Below are 25,125 nucleotides of genomic sequence, written 5' to 3' on the forward strand. Positions count from 1 at the left end.
CATACTATAGGCTACCAACAGAACACCATATTAAGATACAAGTAACAAGTAATTCCTTGTTTCAGGTTAAGAAATTAGATATCTCTGCTATTCCTGATTTTACTTTTAAATGTTCAAGCTATCTAAATATTAGTTTGTTTTTGGGTTTTTTCAGTGACTGGAAGTTGATTTACCTGTGCTGGACCCAAACCCAAACCTGCCAGCGTGAGTCCGTTGAGATGCAAAACCTACAAAGAAGGAACAAGTAACAGTTGTGAGCATGACAGAAAACAACTGAATATATAACAGAAAACAAAAATGTTATACCAAAACTGCACTACATATACATACATATACCATATATGTTTTGACAGTGAAGACATTTATGCAAAAGATTTCTATTTCAAATAAATGCTGTAATTTTGAACTTTCTATTAATTAATGAATCTCGAAATAACAGCAAATCAGCATTTTAGAAGGATCTCTGAAGGTCATGTGACACTGAAGACTGGAGTATCGATGTTGAAAATGCAGCTTTAAAAATATTATAATAGAAAACAATTCTTTTAATTTGTAATAATATTTTGCAGTATTACTGCTTTTCCTGTGTTTTTGATCTTGGTGAGCAAAAGAAAAAAAATATATATATAGAATTTAATATATAATAATTAGTATATAATTTGTGACAAAACTTCATAAGAAACATACCTCATTACTGTTACTTGCAATTATTCCAATTTGTGGCTGGTAGATCTTAGAAACACAAACAGTTTTGTTACTATTTATTCAAACTGAAAACATGACTTTATCAAAGGAGACTTACAGGAGCACAAGTGCAAATGCTGAGAAGACCAGCCATGGAAATGATGGCCTGAAACTTCATCTTGGTAATCTGTGGAAGAAAAATCAATGAGAATGAACATATACCAAAAACTGAAAGATACAGTCCTTATAAATAAACTATTTAGATATCTATTTAGATATATATTTTAAAAGACTACTTACTGGTACTGTCTATATATACTACTAATACTACAGTCAATAAATGCAGAATATTAGAGAAAATAAAAGTACATTTGAGGCAGAGCAGAAGTGTAAACTATTAGCGTCTTTTCCCCTTTGCTTTTAAACTGGTGCATGCCCTCTTCCAATACCAGGTTGCTGTAGTTGTGACACATATGGTGTGTCATGTGTCTCAATTTGTCATCATAGACATGTATCATTATGGTCAAATGAGCTGCTAATTGTTTTCATTCATTTATTGTCTGGGTTTGAGTATGTATATGTACAGTATGTGTGTTTGATGAGATGAGAACTATCATTATGATATTATACAAAGTCACTAAAAACATTTCATGCTTAACAGAAATAGAACAGATGCACCAGTGCCAAGATCAGGATTGAGCTTTGTCACAGACTGATAAGCAGGCTGAATGGAGAGCTGTTTGCTCTGTGAGGTAAAGAGACAAATTATTGTCTGACTGAGAATGAAAAAAACAAGATTGAATCATTCTCTTCAAAACAATAATTATGGCAATTAGTGTGGTCATCACCACTCAGTAATTACATGGTTTAGAGGCTGAGTATCCCAGACAGAAGAACCAGACTCAAATGGTTTGTGTTTCCTCAGCTGTAGAGACCTCTAAACTGTTCAGGAACCTTAAGAGTCCAGCAGATGGCATTATAGTACAATCAGCCGATATCTAAAAAAAAAAATAGTCGCCAGCTATATGTAGGCTTGGTTAAAGACCTAACATGTCTGATTATGTAACCCAATTTTATAGTCTTTATCATAGGCAGCAAAAAGCTGTATATTTATTTGAATTTTTGAAATTCTGTCTGTAGCTGGGGGTGAGTATTCATTCATTCATTGAGACATCAGAACATCTTTGCATTAAAAGGTTAACACTTGTTCAACACTTGTCATAATTACAATTGTCTGGCCTTGATAAGCACAACCGTTGTGACACAAACCATTTGCACACTCCTTAAAATACCCACAGTGAATCATACATAAAAAGATTTTCCGAACAAAGTCTGTTATGGTCACCCAGCTACATTTATTTGATCAAAAACACAGCAAAACATTAATGAGATATTTATTACAATTAATTTAAAAGAACTGTTTTCTATTTTAATATATTTTAAAATGTTATTTCTGTCATGGCAAAGCTGAATTATCAGCAGCCATTACTCCAGTCTTCAGTGTAACACGATCCTTAAGAAATCATTCCATGCATTTAAAAGGTAAGTAAATAAGTAAATAAATAAAACTTGTGCTGCTTAATGTGTGGAAACCATGATTTTTGATGACTACTAAAAACTGTGTGTACTGTAACTGTAAAATACATAAACACATGAGTGTTATATATATATATATATATATATATACAGTGGTGTGAAAAAGTGTTGGCCCCCTTCCTGATTTTTTATTTTTTTGCATGTTTGTCACACTTTAATGTTTCAAATCATCAAACAAAATTAAATATTAATCAAAGATAACACAAGTAAACACAACATGCAGTTTTTAAATGAAGGTTTTTTTTTATAAAGGGAAAACAAAATCCAAAGCCCACAAACAAATTTTGGGAAAATACTCTGTGGACTGATGAGACAAAAGTTTAACTTTTTGGAAGATGTGTGTCCCATTACATCTGGCGTAAAAGTAACACAGCATTTCAGAAAAAGAACATCATACCAGCAGTAAGCGTGATGGTCTGGGGCTGTTTTGCTGCTTCAGGACCTGGAAGACTTGCTGTGATAAATGGAAACATGAATTCAGCTGTCTACCAAAAAATCCTGAAGGACAATGTCCGGCCATCTGTTCGTGACCTCAAGCTGAAGCGAACTTGGGTTCTGCAGCAGGACAATGATCCAAAACACACCAGCAAATCCACCTCTGAATGGCTGAAGAAAAACAAAATGAAGACTTTGGAGTGGCCTAGTCAAAGTCCTGACCTGAATCCTATTGAGATGCTGTGGCATGACCTTAAAAAGGTGGTTCATGCTCGAAAACCCTCCAATGTGGCTGAATTACAACAATTCTGCCAAGATGAGTGGCCAAAATTCCTCCACAGCGCTGTAACACTCATTGCAAATTATCGCAAACGCTTGATTGCAGTTGTTGCTGCTAAGGGTGGCCCAACCAGTTATTAGGTTTAAGCACTTTTTCACACAGGGCCATGTGGGTTTGGATTTTGTTTTCCCTTCATAATAAAAAACTTCATTCAAAAACTGCATGCTGTGTTTACTTGTGTTATCTTTGATTAATATTTAAATTTGTTTGATGATCTGAAACATTAAAGTGTGACAAACATGCAAAAAAAAAAAAAATCAGGAAGGGGCCAACACTTTTTCACACCACTGTATATATATATATATATATATATATATATATATATATACATTCATTTGTTTATTTATTGTCTGAGTCTATATAAATTTGATTAGTTTTCTGTCCTGATGCCAACCACAGTATTGGCATGCTTTTAGTCTGAACTATAGTATTTGTTATAAATTTCTTTAAATAGAAGTCTATTTGGACCAGTGCCCATATCAGAAATTAGCTTTGTCAGAGATTGACAAAAGAATAGGACTGAGACAAATTAAGGACAGGGAATAGAAAAACAAATTAGATTAAATCACTATTTTTAACAGTGATAATGAGGATAATGATTATTATTATTTGCATGGTAATATTATTAAAATTCATAAAATTGTTAAATAATTACATACTGGTGCTTTTTTTTTTACTTAACTGTTGCCAGTAGATGGCAATATAACGTAGTGAACAAACAAAAAAAGTGTGGTTATATGATGAAGAGTGTGAAATCAAAGGAGCAAATACTCACAATTGCAACAAATTCAATGACTTTTATTCAGTATTCAGTACATTTCATGTAACATTTGTTTCAAATGGTGACAATTTGTCAGTATAAAGGAAAGCATTAGACAGTTTACAATGATTCTGCAATATTCTAAATAAAAAAAAAATTTATTGCAGAGAAGAGAAGATCTCTTGAAAGTATCTATGAAAAGAAACAAACTCAATCAGCTTCTCCATTAGAGTATTAAGTATTGTACATTAATCATAAAATCAATTTTTAACTGTATCAACACATGTATAAAACACACCAACTGTAAGCTATTCAAACTCATGCGTCACTCAGATTTACCCAACAGGATTTCCAGACACAGCAGGGTTGACCTGAACTGGCATCTGTAGTATACAAATTATAAATTATATTATAATGCAGGCTACCACTCAATAGATTTTTAGAAAGATACAAATAATTTTTTTCTACAAACCTGGGTGATTGAGACAGGTCTTGCTGTGGTCCTTCTGAAGAAGGAGCGCTGAGAAGAATAATTTAACACTGTTAGGTGGACGGCAGGAATTCTGCCTTTTGAATATTGCATAAACACTGAATATTGCTAAACAATGAAGTTACAGTACATATTTTACTAGGAACATCAGTTATAGTTAGGTATTAGTAGTTTTAGGCAACACACTATAGGATACAATTAAAGGTATTTACAGAGACGATTTTTGATCAGTGGCCAAAAACTGGTCTTAAAAAACTATGGTTTTGCCTGTAATTGCTTTATGAAAATGTACCTTAAATCTAGTCAGTGAGCCTGGTGGTACAGCTTGATTATTTCCAGTAGGGCCTTGTCCAGCCTAAAAGCATTAGGAATGAGCTTCATGAACATATTTATAGCCCATACATTTAATTTATTATGTTGGAATAGTACTAGCAACTAGAAGGGTTGTTTTGTACCGCAACTTGTTGCTGCGGAGTGATTATGGCTGGTTGATTCTGGCGTCCACCAATGTAATACGACAGTCCCTGTAGATCAGAACAGTCCAAAACAGCATACCAAATTACATGAAATAAATGTATATTGTTACACAGGCATTGTGAATGAAAATGAACAAATACCCCATTAGGTGAAGCGAAAGGGTAAGCCAACTGAGGTCCCATGTTGGGGGGACCGAAGGGAACAGGTGGCTGCTGAAGCACATATGGAGGAAAAGCAGCAGCAGGCAGAATCTGTCAGACACAAAAGAGTTAGTATTTGTTTGTGTAGGACATTAGTTTTTAGTGGGATATACAAAGTGCTTAAAGGAATAGTTCACCCAAAAATGAAAATTTACTCACCCTCAGGCCTTTCCGAAATTTACTGTAGATGAATTTGTCACTTTATCAGAACAGATTTGGAGAAATGTATCACTTGCTCACCAATGGATCCTCTACAGTGAATGGGTGCCAAGTGATGTAATGCTACATTTCTACCATAAACAATTTACAATTTGGATTTGGCAGTATAGTTCTGTTTTGGGCAAACAGCAATAATACCTCAATCTCGATAATACCAACAAGCCTAAATCAACAAGCATGTCACTGAACAACTAGTTTATCCTTTAGCAACAAGCAATATTTGCCACTACCCTGAAAGCTTTTAAGCATAAAAGTATAATTTAAGTATATTTTAAGCATTAAGTATAAGAGGAAAACTTAGCTTAGTTTTGTGAAGACATTCAGAGATGAATGTAGGGGAAACATAGCCAGCTGTGACATGGATGCTTGTTCCCCCTCTTATGGTGCAGTCCCACTCAACCCTAATAACTTAAGATGTCGTTAGCCAATGTAAACATATCAGGAAAAAGGCCATTACGTGATTTGTATTTAAAATATTTCACATTCATTTTACTTTCTGTGGCTAACTGGAATCGACTTATAAAAAAAAAAAAAAAAAAAAACTTGTTGCGAAAAAAAACTTGTTCTGTTCGCTTGGTTTCTTTGGTGTTAAACTATACTATATTTGTTTAATATCTACACTAGAATGAATCAGTCACATCAGTGACCAAGAAAAATAGCTTGTTGTTTAAGTTCATGTTTCACTAAAGTAAGGTATAGTCTTATTTACCATTGATCTTCGAAATTTAACAGACAAATTCCAGTCATTTCAAGACATTTTGGACACATTTTAAAATGTCCAGATTTTCATTGTTAGCGTTGAATGTCCATAAGAGATGTCCATAACACGTCTCATTACAAGTGAAAGTCACAGTATCCCTAATGTTCACTTCAACAGGCATTACACCTAAAAACAGCCCTAGCAGGAAACAGAGAATAAAAAGGATTTTAGAAGAACATATTTAATCGTAAAACTAATTACCATATTAACATATTAGTATGAATAAGAATTAAATGTTCTAGTTTAGATTCTTGTTTTTAAAAAGATACTGGCCCCTTAAAAACTCTGAGCGTATTTGACTCATTTTTATAATTAACTTGTACTATCATATCTACCTTTCTCAAAGTGCTTTTTGTGAAGAAAAGGGAATAAAAGAACATCATAATATATAAATTCGCATTATATATATATATATATATATATATATATATATATATATATATATATATATATATATATGTTACCAAAAGTTAGGAGCGAATCAAGGAAGCTATTTGATGGTTGAGGTCATAGCTTCATAGCTGTCTGGTGGCCTCTGGAACTGGAGAATTTAAGAATAAGAGGATATGAAATGTAGACAAAAAAATTTTAAATGTCAAAACTATTTTGTCTCTTCCACACTTCCAATATTTTTCTGATGTTTTTGGGAGCACAGCATTCAAAAAAAGGAAGATCATTTTGGGTAAAGCAATGCAAATACAAGGAATTCATTTACATTTATTTAATAATTAAGAATTTATTGTTATATATAATAACTCATTAATAAATAATTCATACACTTCAATTTGACAACACACACGCTGCAAATGCTCACAGCACAACCAAAAAAAGAAACGCACAGCAAGTAAAATGTATTTGGTTATGTTGTGAGCATTTGCAGCTCCTGCTGTCAAACTGATGAAGATGTTTTCTTGATTTGCTGGTGCTTTGTCTATTTGCATGTGTTTTCTGGAGTTGCAGCGCGTTGAGCATATTATTCACTCTTAGTTTGCTGAATTTTCTTCTTTAATCATTACTATTGAGAATCTGTTCAATAAAAATTTCAGCATCAACATTGTGACTTTGATCATTTTGTCACTGAAGTGGGGTAATATAGCCTATTCTTAACCCTTGTGCGCTCCTCATTTGGGAGTCAAGTGAAGTGTGACTTTTTTTCTTCAGTAAAATCACAATCTAATATATTTTTGTTCAATAATATTTTTTCTTTTGTATTTTGAGATAATTTTATGGTACTAATTATTATTTATGCAATAATTATGATCAGTTTGTCCCATTGAAAATAGTACAACAATTTATGCAGTATTTCAGATGAAAATAGACAGTATACCTTTAAAATCCAATTTTTGAATGCAGATTAGCACCTCCTGGTGTGAGCAAAGAAAGAAAAACATGTCATGTCATGGTGTAACTACTGTATAGGACTCTATAGAGAGGCTTGTGAATTCCCTAGTTGTTTTTAGACATAATTGTTTACTTTTATTAGGTTGTGAATTTAAATGTATATTTAGGCATTCTCAAAGACTACTTTTTCTCAAGGTTTATATTATTTTGAATTATTATTATTATATAGGTTATTATATAGGTTTTTGCATTATTATTATTACTAGTCAACCCTGAAAACAGAAAGCATTTTGTTACACAAAACATTAAAACTCTAAAAATTAACAGTAATGCTTTATTAGAGCCTAATCCTTCTGGGTCTGATCTGATTTCAACCTCTTATTTCAGTCTTCTAACTCATATTGGCTATATGGTTATAGGCATACCAATTCATTTGAATGTGTATAATTGTGTGTGTGTGTGTGTGTGTGCACCTGGTATTCATCACGTCCTGGGGACCAAATGTCCCCACAAGGATAGTAATACCAGTAAATCTTAATCTTGTGGGGACATTTTTTGGTCCCCATGAGGAAACAAGCTTATAAATCATACAGCATAAAGTTTTTTGAAAATCTAAAAATGCAGCATGTTTCCTGTGAGGGCTAAGTTTAGGTGTAGGGTTGGTGTAGGGCAATAGCACATACAGATTGTACAGTATAAAAACCATTACGCCTATGGGATGTCCCCATAAAACATGGAAACCCAACATGTGTGTGTGTGTGTGTGTGTGTGTAAGTGAGTCTGTGTGAGTAGATGTGTGTGGGTGTGTGTATAGCACACAGTGTGAAGTGTCTAGTGCAGTAGTGCAGTAGTGTAGTGATGCTGGTAGTTAGTGCATATTAGTGCATGCTGCATGTTGCATGTCGCGCTGTGCTTTCTGTGCTCTCTGCCTGCTACTCTCTGCTTACAGCTGCTGCTGCTGGCTAGCCTCCTTGATAGAGGGTGAAAAGACGAGCCGAGTGCGTAAGCCTCCTCCTGCCAGTACAGAGCCTCTCCATCACCAAGACTCCTGTAGTGCCTCCTCGCGGCCACACACGGAGACTGGGTATCAAGCGGTCCCAGGCTAAACTACAGGGGATCTTGGAGCAACAGTGGGCCCCAGAGACACGGTTTGCAGGCCTACCACTGTGTGGACACGTCCTGTCAACCACTGTCCCAGCTATGGGCAAATAGCCCCACTGCCTTGTGGTAGGTCTATTGAGACAAGGCTAAGGGAGCACACCCTGACAGAAAAGCATTGCGCTGAAGGTGCGCAATAGGCGGGCCTCAACAGATGAAGGACCCGGCAACCTCCTGCAGCCAAGATGTGGGACCAGTTCTCATTGGGACCACCCTTGCCACTGGGATTTACCTTATCATGGTGAAGATAGTGCTACTGGAGATGGCGCACCCCCTTTGGCACTTTAAATCTCTCCTTGCGCGGGTTTCCATCTCTAACCACGGTGATAATATCTGGACCCTTACATATGGTTGAAGTCTGACGGCGATGGGGCATCTGTCAATGGGAGCAGGTTTGAATAGACTGGGAGCTCCTAGTCAGAAGTTCCTAGTCGTTATCAACTGGGTTTGAGTGGCAGCTTTTTCGGCAGACCCCTGTGTGACTGAGCAGCCCTATTTAGGGACCGCACTGCGCACCTCAACTGGGGAAGGGCCTAGAAAAGGTGGCCTAAAAATTGCCCATTCGATCATTTACCTGGATAGGTTACCGCGCCTATCTAGTTATTCCACTACTGCAGTCGAAATAAGGAAAATAAGAAATGATACAGTATAAAACTGGCAACATGGAATGTAAGGACTCTCCTGGACCTGCATGGTACCTCTGACAGACCTCACCAGAGAACAGCCCTGATCGCTGCTGAGTTGAGCCGTTACAACATTGATATTGTCTGCCCTGAGTGAGACCAGGCTTCTGGATGAAGGTTCTCTAACAGAGGAAGGGACGGGTTATACCTTCTACTGGAAAGGTTTCCCCTCCAGGTGGATAACATCTCTATGGAGTAGGATTTGCCATCAATAATACCATTCTACCAAGTCTCACAGAAATACCTGTTGGAATTAGTGAAAGGCTAATGACCCTCCGTATCCCCGTGGCAAAAAAGTGTCATGTCACACTTCTCGGTGCCTATACACCAACTTTATCATCTGAGAACGAGGCTAAGGAATGCTTTTATCAGGCACTAGATGAAGCTCTTTGCCGGATCCCTAAGAGTGATAAGATCCTCTTGCTTGGGGATTTCAATGCTCGGGTCGGAAAGAACAACAGAATTTGGAGTGGAGTACTAGGCAGGCATGGCATTGGTAGGGTGAATGAAAATGGCATGAGACTATTGACTCTTTGCTGTAAGCATAACCTTACCATAACCAATACCATCTTCCAGCAGAAGGCAAAGTATAAGACCTCGTGGATGCGCCTTCGCTCTAAACACTGGCACATGATTGATTTTATCATTGTGCGGTGTAATGACATCAAGGATGTTCTCATCTCTTGTGCCATGAGAGGAGCAGAGTGCTGAACAGACCATCGTATGATTGTGGCCAAGCTCCATATGAAAGTGCCGCCAACCCATCCCCCCCCCCCCTTTGCGGCTGCAAAAGGGGAACAAAAAGATAAATTGTAACTGCTTGGGAAGCACAGAAGCAAGAAATGAGTTTCGACGTCTTCTAGATGAGAAACTAAGGGAGTCGGAACCTTGTCTGAGCTCAGAAAACACCATGGAACAACAGTGGACCTATATCAGCTCTGTGCTTTACGACGCAGCAGCCCAATGCATCGTCTATAAGAGTAGGAAACACCAAGACTGGTTTGACGATAACTCAGACGCCATCCATAACTTGCCTAAGGAGATGCACAAAGCACACCGGGCAACTTTAGAAAACCCTTCATCCACTAAGACCAGACAGCATTTGCAGGAAATCCGGGGGAAAGTGCAAAGGGAAACACGCACCATGCAGAATGAATGGTGGATTGAAAAGGTGCATGAAATCCAGTCGTTTGCCGATAAAAATGACATGCATAACTTTTATAATGCTATCAAAACCATCTATGGACCAACAAATCGCTGCATCACTTCTCTGAAAACAGCAGATGGACTAATACTTCTGAAGGACCAAAATAGTATCCTGTTGAGGTGGGCTGAACATTTTGCCACCCTGCTTAATCAGGATTCTGATGCGGACCCCACCATTCTGGAAGAACTGCTTAAACTTCCTCCCATCCACCAACCTTTCAGAGGGTTCTAGCATCTGTCCATTCCATAAAGAACGACAGGTCCCCTGGCACTGATAATATCCCTACAGAGCTACTGAAGGAGGGGGGGTACATATGTATGCACACCCTCTACCGGTACATCACCCAGGCCTGGACTGATGAGAACATCCCACAGCAATGGAGAGATGCAAATATTGCTGTTATCTATAAGAACAAGGGTGACAAGGCCATCTGCGGCAATAGTAGGGGGATATCACTCCTTTCTGTGGGTGGTAAGGTCCTGGCCAAGGTGATGCTTCAGAGACTCATTAACAACATCACTGAGTCAATGCTGCCTGAATCGCAGTGTGGATTTAGGAAGAATAGGAGCACTATCGACATGATTTCCACAGCCCGGCAGCTTCACGAAATGTTCCGGGAGCTATATCAGGACATGTTTTTTAGCCGGGAGCTACATCAGGACAAAGCATTTTGACACTGTGCAAAGAGAGCTGTTATGGCATGTACTCCTCAGGTTTGGCTGTCCCAATAAATTTATTAACATCCTCCGCCAGTTCCATGATGGGATGACTGCTCGGCTGTCCATAGGCGGACAAGAGTCCGAGCCCTTCCTTGTGCGCACAGGGGTGAGGCAGGGGTGTGTGCTAGCACCAGTGCTCTTCAACATCTTCCTCCTATGCGTCACCAAGCTTCTCCACAACGAGATTGAAAATAGCAGTGGCATGGCAGTAGACTTCAGATTAGACTGCAACCTCTTTAATATTAGGAGGCTACAGGCAACCAAAAAACTCTGTAAAGAGCAGGTCCTGGAGCTGCAGTATGCAGATGACTGTGCTTTTGTGGCCAATACTCCAGAGGATCTTCAAACTGTTCTTGCTGTGGCGGTTAGGGCATACAGCAGGATGGGGCTGACTGTCAACACCACCAAGACAGAAGTGGTTTGCCAATGGAGTACCAATGTCCCACCCACACTACCTGCCTTCACTGTTGGGGATGAACAGCTTTCAGTAGTGCCATCTTTTAAATATCTGGGGAGTATTCTTGCTGAGGACTGTGGTATCGACAACGAAGTTCAGAACCGCATTAAACAGGCATCAGTTGCCTTTGGGAGACTTCGGTGTAGAGTCTTTCACAACAAGAATCTTCATCCTTCCACAAAAGTTGCAGTATACCAAACGGTCTGTGTCAGCACCCTCCTTTATAGCTATGAAGCTTGGGTAACCTACAGCCGTCACATCAGGTCCCTAGAGCGCTTCCATATAAGCTGCCTTCAGCGCATTCTGGGAGTTACCTGGCAGGATCGTGTGCCTCACACTAAAATACATAAAAAGACCAACTGTAGAAGTATTGAGGCCATGATCACCCAGCGCCAGCTGCAGTGGTTGGGGCACGTGATAAGGATGCCCCCATGTCGTCTGCCCCGCAGAGTGCTCTACGGGCAGCTACATCATGGTCGACGTTCAGCTGGGGGGCCGAAGAAGCGATATAATGATCAGATGAAGAAAGAAGACCGCACACGGGTTTTAATTGTTACTAAATAAAAGCACTACTCCTAATCAAGTTTCAGGAGGAGTACAAAGGAGTAGTTTCAGCATGAAAAAAAAATCACTTTTAGACTAAATAAAAAGAGCATCTTTTATTTACTTGGTAACATATGTCGAAGTTGAACAAAAATGTCTCCAATGAGGGGTCTCCATGGTGGGATATCTGGAAAACCAACAACAAATGTACATTCTGATCAATTAATTGGTATGATATACTATTATAATAAACAATTTAACAAAATTTTAATACCTCTTTAATAATGAAATCTTCTGAGTCTATGGCATAAACAATGGGAACCCAGGATGCCCCTGTCAGAGACAGGATTGGTTAATAAACTGTCTACCAATTCTACAGTAATTATTCTGCCCAGCCATGTTTTCTCATGTTTAGTTATTCACAACATGTTAACAAAAGATAACTTCTGAAAAAACCTCTCCAGTTCCAGGACCGGGCCAATCACCACGGTAATCAGGAGCAGACATTACCTTCAGGTCTGGCCCTGCTCTGAAAAAATTTAAAAACTGTTTTTAAAATTGTGTAAGAAGAAAACACAAATACAAGCCCTACATCAGAATAATTTAATCAAATATAACAATTTTATATTAAATATTTATTAACTATTTATTTAAAAAATTATGTATTCATTATTTTAAATATTAATTATATGTAATATTTTTTAGATGTTTCAAACAAAAATGCATGTTCATTGTTTTCTTCATGGAGGTAATACACTTTTCATTTATTCATTTTTCTTTGTTAAAATCACATTTTGCCTAATCAATTAAAAGGAGAAGAAAATGTGAGAAATTATACTTTACAATACCTGGATTGGTTGGATTGGTTGCATTGGTTGGACTGACTGAATTGGTTGGACTGACTGTATTGGTTGCATGGTGTCCTGGCCTTGAACACTTGGGCCAGTGTTCTGGTTGGGTGTCAGCCTAACAGGAGTGTTCCTCAGAGGATATAGATTTGTCAGGAAGAATGGAAAGCCCTAAAAACAAAATATTTTTTACTCTCCAGAACAATTTGAGAGAATAACTGAAAAAACTTGTGGATAAGGAACCAAAAAAAAATATATATATATATATATATATATATATATATATATATATATATATATATATATATACAGTATATATAAAATCCATGAGTGCATGATGTTCCCTTTTAAGTCTCTATGTACCGGAGGAAGGTTCTGTGCTGGAAAGCCATTGTTGGGAATAATGCCAGGTATAAGCTGCTCCTGCTGCAATGGGGGCAACTGTGCTGGGTTCAGCTGGTTTATTTGAGGAGGCAGGAAGGGTCCCTGCATCGCAGGGCTAAAGTTCAGCACCAGTGGGGGCTGCTGCTGGATCAGGAAGGAAGGGAAAAATGCAGTTCCCTAGGGAGAAAGAAAGCAACATTCAAATGAGCCCCTTATAAAAATGGGCACAAACTATGATTTAGAATAAACTTCGAATTTAGAGCTTATACTTAGTGCTTAGAACAGATTAACAAAAACATATTAAGGTACCAGTTAATTCCTTGTTTCAGGTTAAAATATTTAGACATGATTATATAGACAAGCCTGATTTTACCTTTAAATGTTCAAGCTATTTTCAAATACTTTTTAAGTTAAATTATTTACTGAAATTAATACTGAATTATTTATTAACTGAATTACCTGTGCTGTACCCAAACCCACACCAGTCTTGCCAAATCTATACTTTTAAATGTGTTATTAATATACACCGCCAAAAAAAGGATAAGAAACGTACCTCATTACTGTTACTTGCAATTATTCCAATTTGTGGCTGGTAGATCTTAGAAACACAAACAATTTTGTTACTATAGAATCAAACTGAAAAAAAAATGTATCAATGGAGACTTACAGGACCACAAGTGCAAATGCTGAGAAGACCAGTCATGGAAAAGATGGCCTGATTCTCTTATTTTTTCTACTTTTCTTTTTCTTAATATTTGTATACTTTATAATTGCACTGTCCTTGAAGCGGACCTGACCTACATTTCACTGCTGGTTATACCCTGTATAATTGTGTATGTGACAAATAAAAATCTTGAAACTTGAAACTGAGAAAGAGACACAGTCCATAGAAATAAAATATTTTGGTATATTTTTAAAGAATCCTTACTGGTACTATATATACATATTACTAATAAATTCACAAAAGTCAATAAATGTAGAAAATTCAACAAAATAAAAGTACATTGAAGGCAGAGCAGAAGTGCAAACTATTAGCTTCTATCCCCCCTTTGCTTTTAAACTCGTGCATGCCCTCTTCTAATTTCAGGTTGCTGTAGTTGTGACACATATGGTGTGTCATGTGTCTCACTTTGTCTATACCACGTCATATACAGACATGTATCAAACCATCCCCATGAGGAGCCACTACCCATGGCCCAGACACACTCAAAAGCTGCAATACACATAGGAAAGGACATTGGCTCAATTTATCCACAATCAAACTGTTCCAAAATGCATATAGTGTATTCATGTGTTGTATGCATGCTCCTAGGACTAGGTTATAGTAGCTTAGTTACAACTCTGTAGTACTGTAGTGAAGCTCCAATTACTTGGATCTAGACATATGAATGTGTCACTGCTTTAATGTTTTCCAAACCCTTGCATATTAGGTATCAAAATGACTGTCTTCTGATTCCCAGATTAATTGTGTATATTATGTCACCATAACTTGCACCATACTCTTTTTACCATACTTTGACTTAATATTGGACAGATCCTTCAGACCACCATAAACCATGCAAATAAGGTGTTGAGTGAGACAAAGGAACCTCTCCCTCTCAAAATTCACACCTCTACATTGGTCAATCTGCCAAAGATGGGTGTGACCAGGGACCGTTAAAAGGCCCTAACCCAAACCCATCATTGCTCATTCCCTTTGAGACACACTTTCCAAGACTCATCACCCTTGAGTCGGACCTTCTGGCAGTTTTTATCCTCAAATAACTTTGTCAATTCGCTGTTGACTCTCCAATCTTCAGAAGAACCCAACGAAAGCCTCCAGCTCACTCCTACTGAACTCATCAAGATCCTCTGTTGTCTACCGCATCCGGACTCTTGTTCAACAATAAAGCCATTGCAAGTAACCGTTTCCAACTAGTTAGATGCTGTCACGTCCTGCTGGTGTGCCCTGATTGGCCACCAGATGTCACGGTGTGTTTGTTTGAGCACATGGCTTGTTGTTTGTGGTTTGTGCCATGTGCTCTCCTGTCTATTGTCTGACCCCCGCCCTCCTTGTTATCTCGTTATTGTTTCAGTGACTTCACCTGTGTCCTCCTCGTTTGTCTCCCTATTTATTCTCCTGGTGTCTGCAGTCCTGAGCTGGTTCGTTGTCTATTTGTTGATTGTGATTTGTAAATGCGTGGTTGGGGTTTTTGTTTCTAGTGTCTGCTGTGGTCTGGGATACATGCACTGGACTGCCGTTTTGTATCCCAGTCATTTTCTGTTTTGGTTTTTGTGCCATGTTGGCCTTTCTGTTTGTTTGATTAAAGCACCTCACCTGCACTTGGACCCTGACCTCATCTTTTCGCGGCGCTTCTTCGCCGTACCGTGACAGATGCAGGTCTAAGTTTGGGCCCCTTTGTTAAGGGGATTTTTGATGCTCTGATGATTCTCACTAGGTTGTGGTTAATTGATGCTAAATACTGCCATTCTTTGTTTCTTCTCTCTCTCTCTCTCTCTCTCTCTCTCTCTCTCTCTCTCTCTCTCTCTCTCTCTCTCTCTCTCTCTCTCTCTCTCTCTCTCTCTCTCTCTCTCTCTCTCTCTCTCTCTCTCTCCTCTCTCTCTCTCTCTTTCCTTTCCTTCTATTCTGTATATATGTGTGTTTTGCTTAGTCTAGTTGTATGTTAGCTGCAGTTTCATTTATTAAATTCATTATATTCACAATTGATTGCTTCTGTGTGCTGCTCACAATTCGGAGTCACTGAATGTTGATCTTGCTACATGTTAAGTTAATGCTAGTACTGTATGAAGTAGGAAAGTTATTCTTTCTTGGCCAGGAAAACAATCTTTCCTAGAATTGATAAATGATTATACTGTCAGTGGACAAACAGATTAAATCATTGTAATATTGATTCTGCTACAGTTAATTCTATGATCTGATCTAAATATTCATGAATAATTATATTTAATTAATTTTTTTTTTTTTTATTTAATTTTTTTTTTTTTTATTAAATTTTTTCATTGATATGTTTATTATTGAAATGTTGTTGTTATATGCATGTGTCAATTATATTTAATTTCTTTATTTACTTAAATATGTGGGTAGACAGTACTTATAGAGTTGTAACTTTTTAGTTTTAGTTACTTTTTCTTATTTGTAAGTCGCTTTGGACAAAAGCGTCTGCTAAATGACAAAAGTTAAGTAAGTAATTATAGCCAGTTATTATTAATTATAAATAATTCCCTTTTGAGCTAATTTGCTACATTATGGTCAAACACTTTAAAACTTGAGCTGCTGATAGTTTTCAGTTTATTGTCTGGGTTTGAGTTTGAGTGTTGGTACTGTATGTGTATTTTTATTAGATGATGAGATCATTACATTATGGCAAATCATTAAAAACATTTCATAATATAATACATTATGTTTGTGAATAATATTCATTAAATTAAAATGACTATGCAGTGTATACAGTGTGACAAAAGATCATTTTGGGCCAGTGCCCAAAGATTAGGATTGAGCTTTCTCACAGACTCACAGACTAATAAGCAGGCTGAATGGAGAGCTGTTTGCTCTGTGAGGTAAGGAGGCAAATTATTGTCTGACAAGGAATGGAAAAACAAGACATAACGAATCATCCTATTTAAAGCCATAATTATAATAATTGGCTTGTGTGTGGTCATCGCCATTCGGTAATTATAGGATTTTATGGGTTGAATATTTCAGACAGTGAAATCAGACTGAAATGGTTTTGTAGCCTATTTACAAAGCTCCAATGACCTTGTTTTTTGAACAATGACCTCGTTTTTAAAAAATGCTGCAAATTTAAGAGTCCAGTAGATGGCATTATAACACAATCAGCAAATATCTAAGCAACACATAGCCAATGAAATAAAAAATGAGCATTGATTAGAAAATGCTGTTTGTGGGTGTTATTATCCAGTCGATACAAACAAACAGGACACATGAATAGTGCGAAAAATGAATTTTAATTTCTCCTTTTAAAAATATACAAATAATACACAAGAACTGGCCAAACAAACAGCTGCACTGTAAAAAAAAAAAGGAAAAAAAAGAGCCAACTTAAAATTTTAAGGCAACCAGCTTTTTTTTTTTTACAGTGTGGTAGCACCAGTTCTGCCCTCATGTATCAGTCAAGGAGGAACAAAAGAGAAGAATATATGTATTGCTGAGAATATATTTTTATAGCATCTTTCCACAATAGGTTCAAATAATAACAATATTATTTAATTTTTTAAGTCCAGTTAAATAATTGAATAATGTCCTACTCATTGTAAAATGATATATGAAAACAGAAAGAAAAGTGAACAGCAGTCCTCAAAACTTACAAATAACCACAAAGAAACATAAACGTGCATCAGTGCATAATAGTGCATAATAGTGAAAACTTGTATATAATACTATATATGTATAATACTATCTATGTATAATACTTCTTTTATCCAAACCAACTTTTTTATCAGACATTTAAAAAAAAATTGTTCTTGCATTTCATAGCAAATGTGTCTTTTCTGCTGTCCTGAGAACATGATTATTATTTCAAATCCTAGTTAAAAATGTGTAGTAAAAACATTGTAAAAACTGTGTCATTAATGCTTGTAGCAGATTGAACCACAAAACGATTTTTTTCATACAGGCTAAAAACATGGCAGTTTACATAATGAAATGAAAAATGACCTCATTGGCATTACACTTTATGTATAGCCAAATCATTTTTACCCAGGCTAAACACAGGCACAGCAAGTGACCTCCCACTTTCTTGACACCAATGGAACAGAGAAATATGAAGGATTATGAGTACACTCAGTACTGCTACAATTATAATGTGATCCTTCAAGGCCACTCTTGTAGTTGACACTACAAAAAAGAAATATAGTTATAAAATATAATTAAACCATTGTTGGAACATAGTTTTTTTCCATACATATTTTGCATTGTTTTCTAAACTAAGAGGGAAAATGCAAACTAAAAATACTGAAAACTTACCTTCTACATTGTTGACACTAATGACTTCACCCATCTTGTCTTTCAGGGTAAATGTTCCTATATCAGATAATTTTAATCCGTTCAGCATGAGGAACTCATTTTTTACAGATACCCTGTGAGTGTACTCTGGTGAACATGTAGTGTTGTTTCTTGTAACACTGCAAACCAGGATCTCGGCTGCATCATGACCAGTGAAAGTTACCTTCACATGGTCAGAGCCAAACAGGTCCAGGGTGAGATCATCACCAAACGTTTTGGCATGTAAATTTTGATGAGCTAAAAGAAGAAATGGAAACATGTGAATGCATAAAGAATTTCTTTGTCTGTAAGAATGAAACACAGTAAGCAATAAAACATTTTTTAATAATTTAAAAACCTTTAATGTTGACAATGACATCTCCGGGGTGTCCTTTTTTCTCTTCTGTGCTGTGATAACACTGGTATAATCCTTGGTCTAATTTTTGGACCCGGATTATGGTAAGGGAAAGGTCTCCCTCACTGTAACGATTTACTGAAACAGAGGCCCTTTCTTTAAATCCTGAACCATAGTTTGTAATACCATTCTTAACTTGTAAAGCTAGTTGATTATCTTTTCTCCACAAGATGTTTACAGCATCATCAGTGATCAGTTTGTCTGTATGTGCATGACAGGTCAGAGTGACGTTGTCTCCAACTGAGGCATTCACTATGGTAGGTACTAAATGGTGGAATAGCAATAAAGAAACAATTAGATAACATATACAGTCATCATTGTATGTGATTATATATTGTGTTCTATATTATACTGAACAAATGAAAAACCTACCTAATATATCCAAGAAGACATGACAGACAATTGTTAGATCACATCTTGCATCATACCAGCCCCTATCATTGTATACAGTGGGATCTATTGTGAGAGACAAGTTTCCATTCCTGATCTTTACTCTGTTAATAAAGCCCTGTCCTTCAGTACAGGACTTTTGGTCACATTTTACAACATTCAGTTGTTGATCAACAGTGCTTGTCCATGTGATATGTCCATTGCATGTCCCTACACAAGAGAGCAGGGCAGATTCCCCCAGAATCACTACCACAGGGTTATTTATTAATGACAGCCCCAGTGAGAATACTAGCAGAGAAGAAAACATTAAGAAGTAGTCATTTTAGATTCATGTATTTAGTTAAACAGTTGTTTTCTAAAGAGAAACAGTAAAGGTGAGCATAGATTACAGCTAATGAAAGTTGGAAAGGTGCAATTCCAATACAACCTGAATTCCGTTTTTTAAGTTTGAATAAAATGAAAACTAAAAGACTTTAAAAATCACATGAGCCAATATTTTATTCACAATAGAACATAGAGAACATAACAAATGTTTAAACAGAGAAATTTTACACTTTTATCCACTAAATGAGCTCATTTCAAATTTGATGCCCGCTACAGGTCTCAAAAAAGTTGCCACGGAGGCAACAAATTTAGAAAAGATTCAGCTGGGAGAACATCTAACAACTAATTAAGTTAATTGACATCAGGTCTGGAACATGATTAGCTATAAAAGGGATGTCTTAGAGAGGCATCATCAAAAGGTTAGGAAAAACTGAAGAAATCTCTGTGTGTAAGGGACAAGGTCGAAGACCTTTGTTGGATGCCCGTGGTCTTCGGGCCCTCAGATGACACCGCATCACTCATCGGCATGATTCTGTCATTGACATTACTAAATGGGCCCAGGAATACTTCCAGAAACCAATGTCGGCAAACACAATCCTCCGTGCCATCTGCAGATGCCAACTAAAGCTCTATCATGCAAAAAGGAAGCCATATATGAACATGGTCCAGAAGCCCCGTTTTGTCCTGTGGGCCAAGGCTCATTTAAAATGGACTGTTTCAAAGTGGAAGAGTGTTCTATTGTCAGATGAGTCCAAATTGGAACTTCCAACTTGTTGGAAATCACGGATGCCGTGTCCTCTGGGCTAAAGAGGAGGGAGACCTTCCAGCGCGTTATCAGCATTCAGTTCAAAAGCCAGCATCTCTGATGGTATGGGGGTGCCTAAGTGTATACGGCATGGGCAGCTTGCATGTTTTGGAAGGCACTATGAATGCTGAAAGGTATATAAAGGTTTTAGAGCAACATATGCTCCCCTCCAGACGATGTCTATTTCAGCAGGACAATGCAAAACCACATACTGCACCTATTACAGAGCTGATAAAATATAAAAACTGTAATTTGAATGTGATGTAAGTCGCTTTGGATAAAAGCGTCTGCTAAATGCATAAATGTTAAATGTATTATAACAGCATGGCTTCGTAGTAGAAGAGTCTGGGTGCTGAATTGGCCTGCCTGCAGTCCAGATCTTCCACCTATAGAGAACATTTGGTGCATCATTAAACTAAAAATACGTCAAAGACAACCACAAACTCTTCAGCAGCTGGAAACCTATATCAGGCAAGAATGGGACCAAATTCCAACACCAAAACTCCAGAAACTTATAACCTTGATACCCAGATGTCTTCAAACTGTTTTGAAAAGAAGAGGAGATGCTAAACCATGGTAAACATGCCCATTCCATATATTTTGAGACCTGTAGCAGGCATCAAATTTTAAATTAGCTCATTTTGTGCATAAAATTGTAAAATTTCTCAGTTTAAACATTTATGTTCTCTATGTTCTACTGTGAATAAAATATTGGCTCATGTGATTTGAAAGTCTTTTAGTTTTCATTTTATTCAAATTTTAAAAAAAAATGTCCCAACATTTCCGGAATTCGGGTTGTAAATTAATTCACAACTAAAAGAAATCTAAATCTTACCATGTAATACTAGTCCTATAAAACAAATGGTTCCAAATGGCATCATGGTTAGCTTAATGGCTTCTGGAACTAGAGCATTTATAGAAAGAAAAAAAGGATTAGACCAATAAATTTAATGTAAACCCTCAGTGAGGCTTGGATTTGGTAGGAATCAAACTTTCTCAAGACTTTGTCTGAATCCAAAAGCTGAAGAATGCTGCCTCTGCAGGCAAGACACAGGCTGTGTCCAAATTCAGGGTCTGCATCCTTCGGAGTACTCATTTGAAGGATGTTACGTCACAGCGCCGCGACGAAGGCTGTCCAAATTCGTAGGATCCTTCAAATGCGGCCCACAAATACGTCCTCCTTTTCCCCGAATTGGAAGGATGGGTGTGGTGGATCCTTTCCCGTCCTACCTATCCCATAATTCTTTTCGGCAGAGTAGTGGTGGAAATTTTTATTCTTTCCAGAGACTCGTTCATTTTTCGTTCGTTCACCAAAATGATTCGTTCAGATTCATTCACTAACTCGTTCAGTGACCATTTTTCCATATTACACAAATACGTCAGCATGTGCGGCAAAATGTGTTGTTCAACTAACGTATTTACTTGTTACAAAATAAAAACCGATTTGGCTTCATTAAAAAGTGTGCCCTTCCCACAAGTGTTTTTTTATTTGTTTGCATACTAGGCTAGTTAACATTTGATTGTTTAGGCAGAGATTTACACGTTCAAATCTGAGATTATGTTAAACGAGGAGTTATTCTGTATGTAAAATATGAATATAAACAAGCGTGCACAGTACGGATACCTGTGCTTTGCATCCGCTTTCTGCTGATTGATGAACTAGATTGACAGAATGGCCGACCTACCCGGTCAACGAACTGGGTATAGCTACCAGTTCGTTCAATTCGTTCACGAACGGGAGATCTCTCTCTCGTTCAGACTCAAAACAGAGCCATCTCGGTCAATGATGCTATTATATTCGTTCGTTCGTTCGATCCAACCAATTACATGCCCCTTCTAAACCCGAGCTGAAATGCTATTTGCTGACGTGAGTCACGTGACGCAAATGAGATGGGATGACGTGACGCAAATAATCAATACTGCCATATTTTTTTATGTTTCACAGTTTTTAAACAAACAAAAGTGCATGACATGACTAACATAATGAAATATTTTTTTATTTAAAAGTATGTAACTGTTCAAACATAAAACAACAATAATATAAATAAATAAAACAAAATGATATATAAAAAAAAATAAAACAATATTATAAAAAAATAAAACAAAGAACCAGTTGTTCGAACGACGAACGTAATAATGAGACGAGATGTATGTATGTAACAGTTCATTTGACTCTTTCAAACTCAAAGCAACTCAATGAAGGGCGTATTCGTTCACTAGATTCAACAAATCACATGCTCCGTCCTCGTATCATACTCGAAGGCTATTGGCTCGAGGTTTAGTCATTCTTTGACAGATGAAACGGTCCAGAGCTACGCATGCGCGCAATAGCGGCGCGCTGCGGTGGAGGGAGGAATTTCAGTGAACGAGAAATATGAGTCAATGGATTACGTGAACGAGAATGATTCGTTCACCTAAAAGATTCGTTCAAAAAGAACGATTCGTTCACGAACGTAACATCACTACGGCAGAGCGTAATGGCGGACGAAGCGAGCGGTAGCGGAGTGGGAGAGGAGTTTCTCTGACAAAACAAGCTAAAGTTTATGCTTCGGCTCAATGAATTTGTAGGAGAAATTAGTAGAATACTTAAAAACAAATAAAAATAGGCTATAATGGCTTACCTGGATGTGACTGTCTTGTAGTCTGATATAAAAAACTCTCCGACAATGAGCAAAGAAAGTATTTAATTTATTTAATTGCTTTATTTCTTCCAAAATAATTAAAATGAGGAGAATAACTCTTTGTTTGTCCATTTTCCCGCTTCTTGCTTGGCGCTTTCACGGTTGCTAGGCGACAGGATATGAGCAACGGGTAAGGGAGGGAACTGAAAGAAGGGTAGGCTGTCCAAATTCACAAACACCGACTTCCGGGTTTTGCGGACTTCGGAGGATCCCTCCTCCTTCAACCGGGTAGGAAGGATCCTAAGGAGGATGCAGGCCCTGAATTTGGACACAGCCACAGTGGGCAGCAGGGAGGGGGCTTCCCTTCCTCCTGCATATCAGGACATTGAGAATACGCATGGCAGCTGCCTATACCCTTACAAAAGTATTGCAAATAAAACAAACAAAACGCTACAAAGCCGACGTACTGCGGACCTAAACGGACGTTCGCAGATGCCATTTAGGGGACGACCTGGGGACCTTTTCTTGTTAGCTGGGTGGTCATCAATATGCCAAAAAAAGGGTTATTACACATTTACTATAATAAAAACATGATTAATTGTCTTATATACTAGTATCTAAAAAAAATACTAGGAGCATGGAAATATATAAAGGTACCGTTTGTAGATTAAATATTAAAACGGCTTGCCATAAAATAAGACAGGCGCTCTTCCTTACATTATTGTTTACACAAATGCCTCATTAGTTGTGGGTCTTATTTATCTTCATCCTGATTAAAAGCAGTGATTTACATTTGCTTAATAAAACCCTACTTTGAGACTGTGTTGACAATCATGTTTATAGTGAATTATTTTCAACCTGTTTGCTAATTTAAGGGCAAGCCATTCACGTGCTACATCTGGCTGCCATGACAACCATACCGGCTTGCAGCTACTTAGTTTACGTAAGTTAGCTGCTGTAGCTGTTGCGTAAAGTCCCTATTTAGAAAAAATAATAAAAATTAACTAAAATCACACAGAGGATAAGGGGTTTGGAGTACTGCTGGATCTCTTACGCTTTTCACCCTCTTCTCTGTGCGCTGTCTCGTTAGTTGGGTCCTCGCAATCCCAGGGGCTTTTTCCTCGTCAGCTAAGGTAAGACACCCTGCTTCAGGATGTTGATGGGCTGCAGTTTGTGTTATTTGAAGCTTGATTAATCATAAATCCCCATTACTTGGTTAAACTGACACGTATAAACGGAAATTCAATCAACACGTGCTCTACTAAACAACTGTAATGGGCGGGGTTTGTAATAAATACTACGCAACAAGTCTGAGAGCTGCTGAGAGAAATGGCCGGAAGGAAGAGTTTGGTGGGAAAAGCACATGTGAAGTCATGACCAAAAATCAAATTTTGAACATACTTACCAATCAACACTTACGTCTCTAGATATTTCTGTTTATTTTGCAACAAACTAGTGCATGACTCATATGTAAAATGTAAATGTAGGCTTTTTATAGCCTATAACCTTTTTTTATAAGTTCCGTTTACAGGCTACTGTGTCCCATCTGAAGCATAATGTAAAATTAATATGACTGATAACGTTAGATTATTTCTATCTCTATTTTCATTTGTTTCTCTTGGTTCTGTAACCCGCATTTGATATGTTTATGGTTAATAGAATCTTCCAGCTAAGCTACATACCTTTATCTGGACTGTTTGCGACACAGTATTCATTTTCCTTATGTAACCTACTCGCACGTGTTCTGTTATAAATATTGTATATGCAACGAAATATCGAGTTAATACTGAGAACATCTTTATTATTGTGTCATCATGGGTTTAGCTAAAAAGCTAATGTGCTTGCTGTGTTTCGCAGAACAAGAATAAAAGTTTCTGTTTTATTATCATTTGTATATTGCTCTGGTCTTCATATGCACCACAACACCGGTGTACTTGTAAGTCACAACTTCTCAACTGACAAACACTTCAAATCTAAACTTACTGTTTGTGAGGGCCAGTTGCCCTTACTTTTATAGTGAAGTATCATGAGTTATAAACTCTTGTAAATAGGCTAAATCATGTTTCAATTTAAATAGTGTTGTGTTTTTGTGAAATTTAAATCATTTGAAGTGAATAAATTATTTCAATAAATAATATCACATACTTTACCCAGTTGATTAATCACAGTATATTAATACAATTGTTTTGTATTACAAGTTTTCTGAAATATTGTTTACATATACCAATGAGGCATCATCTAAGTATTATGCACTCTTTTTGCATGGA

General features: G+C 37.2%; 2 protein-coding genes across 3 annotated transcripts; both read right to left on the bottom strand.

Moving 5' to 3' along the window:
* Positions 1-12,172: 12,172 nt before the first annotated feature.
* Positions 12,173-15,143, bottom strand: LOC306872316 (uncharacterized protein; the record flags this gene model as incomplete). Its single annotated transcript, XM_079420817.1, has 7 exons — positions 12,173-12,256; positions 12,344-12,402; positions 12,526-12,598; positions 12,918-13,088; positions 13,281-13,478; positions 13,855-13,899; positions 15,009-15,143. 5 exons carry the CDS (start codon positions 15,141-15,143, stop codon positions 12,563-12,565), a joined length of 585 nt encoding a protein of 194 aa, XP_079276943.1. The 3' UTR covers positions 12,173-12,256; positions 12,344-12,402; positions 12,526-12,562.
* Positions 15,144-17,248: 2,105 nt separating this feature from the next.
* On the bottom strand, positions 17,249-24,159 carry LOC306872044 (uncharacterized protein). 2 transcript variants are annotated; one of them, XM_079420383.1, is made up of 6 exons: positions 23,913-24,159; positions 21,073-21,141; positions 19,091-19,396; positions 18,662-18,982; positions 18,286-18,561; positions 17,249-18,156 (listed from the first exon to the last, which is right to left on the bottom strand). In XM_079420383.1, exons 2-6 carry the CDS (start codon positions 21,116-21,118, stop codon positions 17,987-17,989), a joined length of 1,119 nt encoding a protein of 372 aa, XP_079276509.1. In that variant the 5' UTR covers positions 21,119-21,141; positions 23,913-24,159; the 3' UTR covers positions 17,249-17,986. The 2 variants fall into 2 exon arrangements, with proteins under 2 accessions (XP_079276509.1, XP_079276510.1); XM_079420384.1 differs by having other exon boundaries at positions 19,091-19,174; positions 23,913-24,131.
* Between the last annotated feature and the right edge of the window lie 966 nt (positions 24,160-25,125).

The sequence above is a fragment of the Barbus barbus genome (assembly GCF_936440315.1).
Source record: "Barbus barbus genome assembly, chromosome: 7".
NCBI classification, from domain to species: Eukaryota; Metazoa; Chordata; class Actinopteri; order Cypriniformes; family Cyprinidae; genus Barbus; species Barbus barbus.

Coding starts and splice junctions, on each gene's coding strand:
- LOC306872044 (XM_079420383.1), bottom strand. CDS start 21,118: ATGATGCCATTTGGAACCATTTGTTTTATAGGACTAGTATTACATG. Junction 18,983..19,090: donor TGTCTTCTTGGATATATTAG/GTAGGTTTTTCA, acceptor TCCACCATTTAG/TACCTACCATAGTGAATGCC. Junction 18,562..18,661: donor TGTCATTGTCAACATTAAAG/GTTTTTAAATTA, acceptor TTCTTCTTTTAG/CTCATCAAAATTTACATGCC.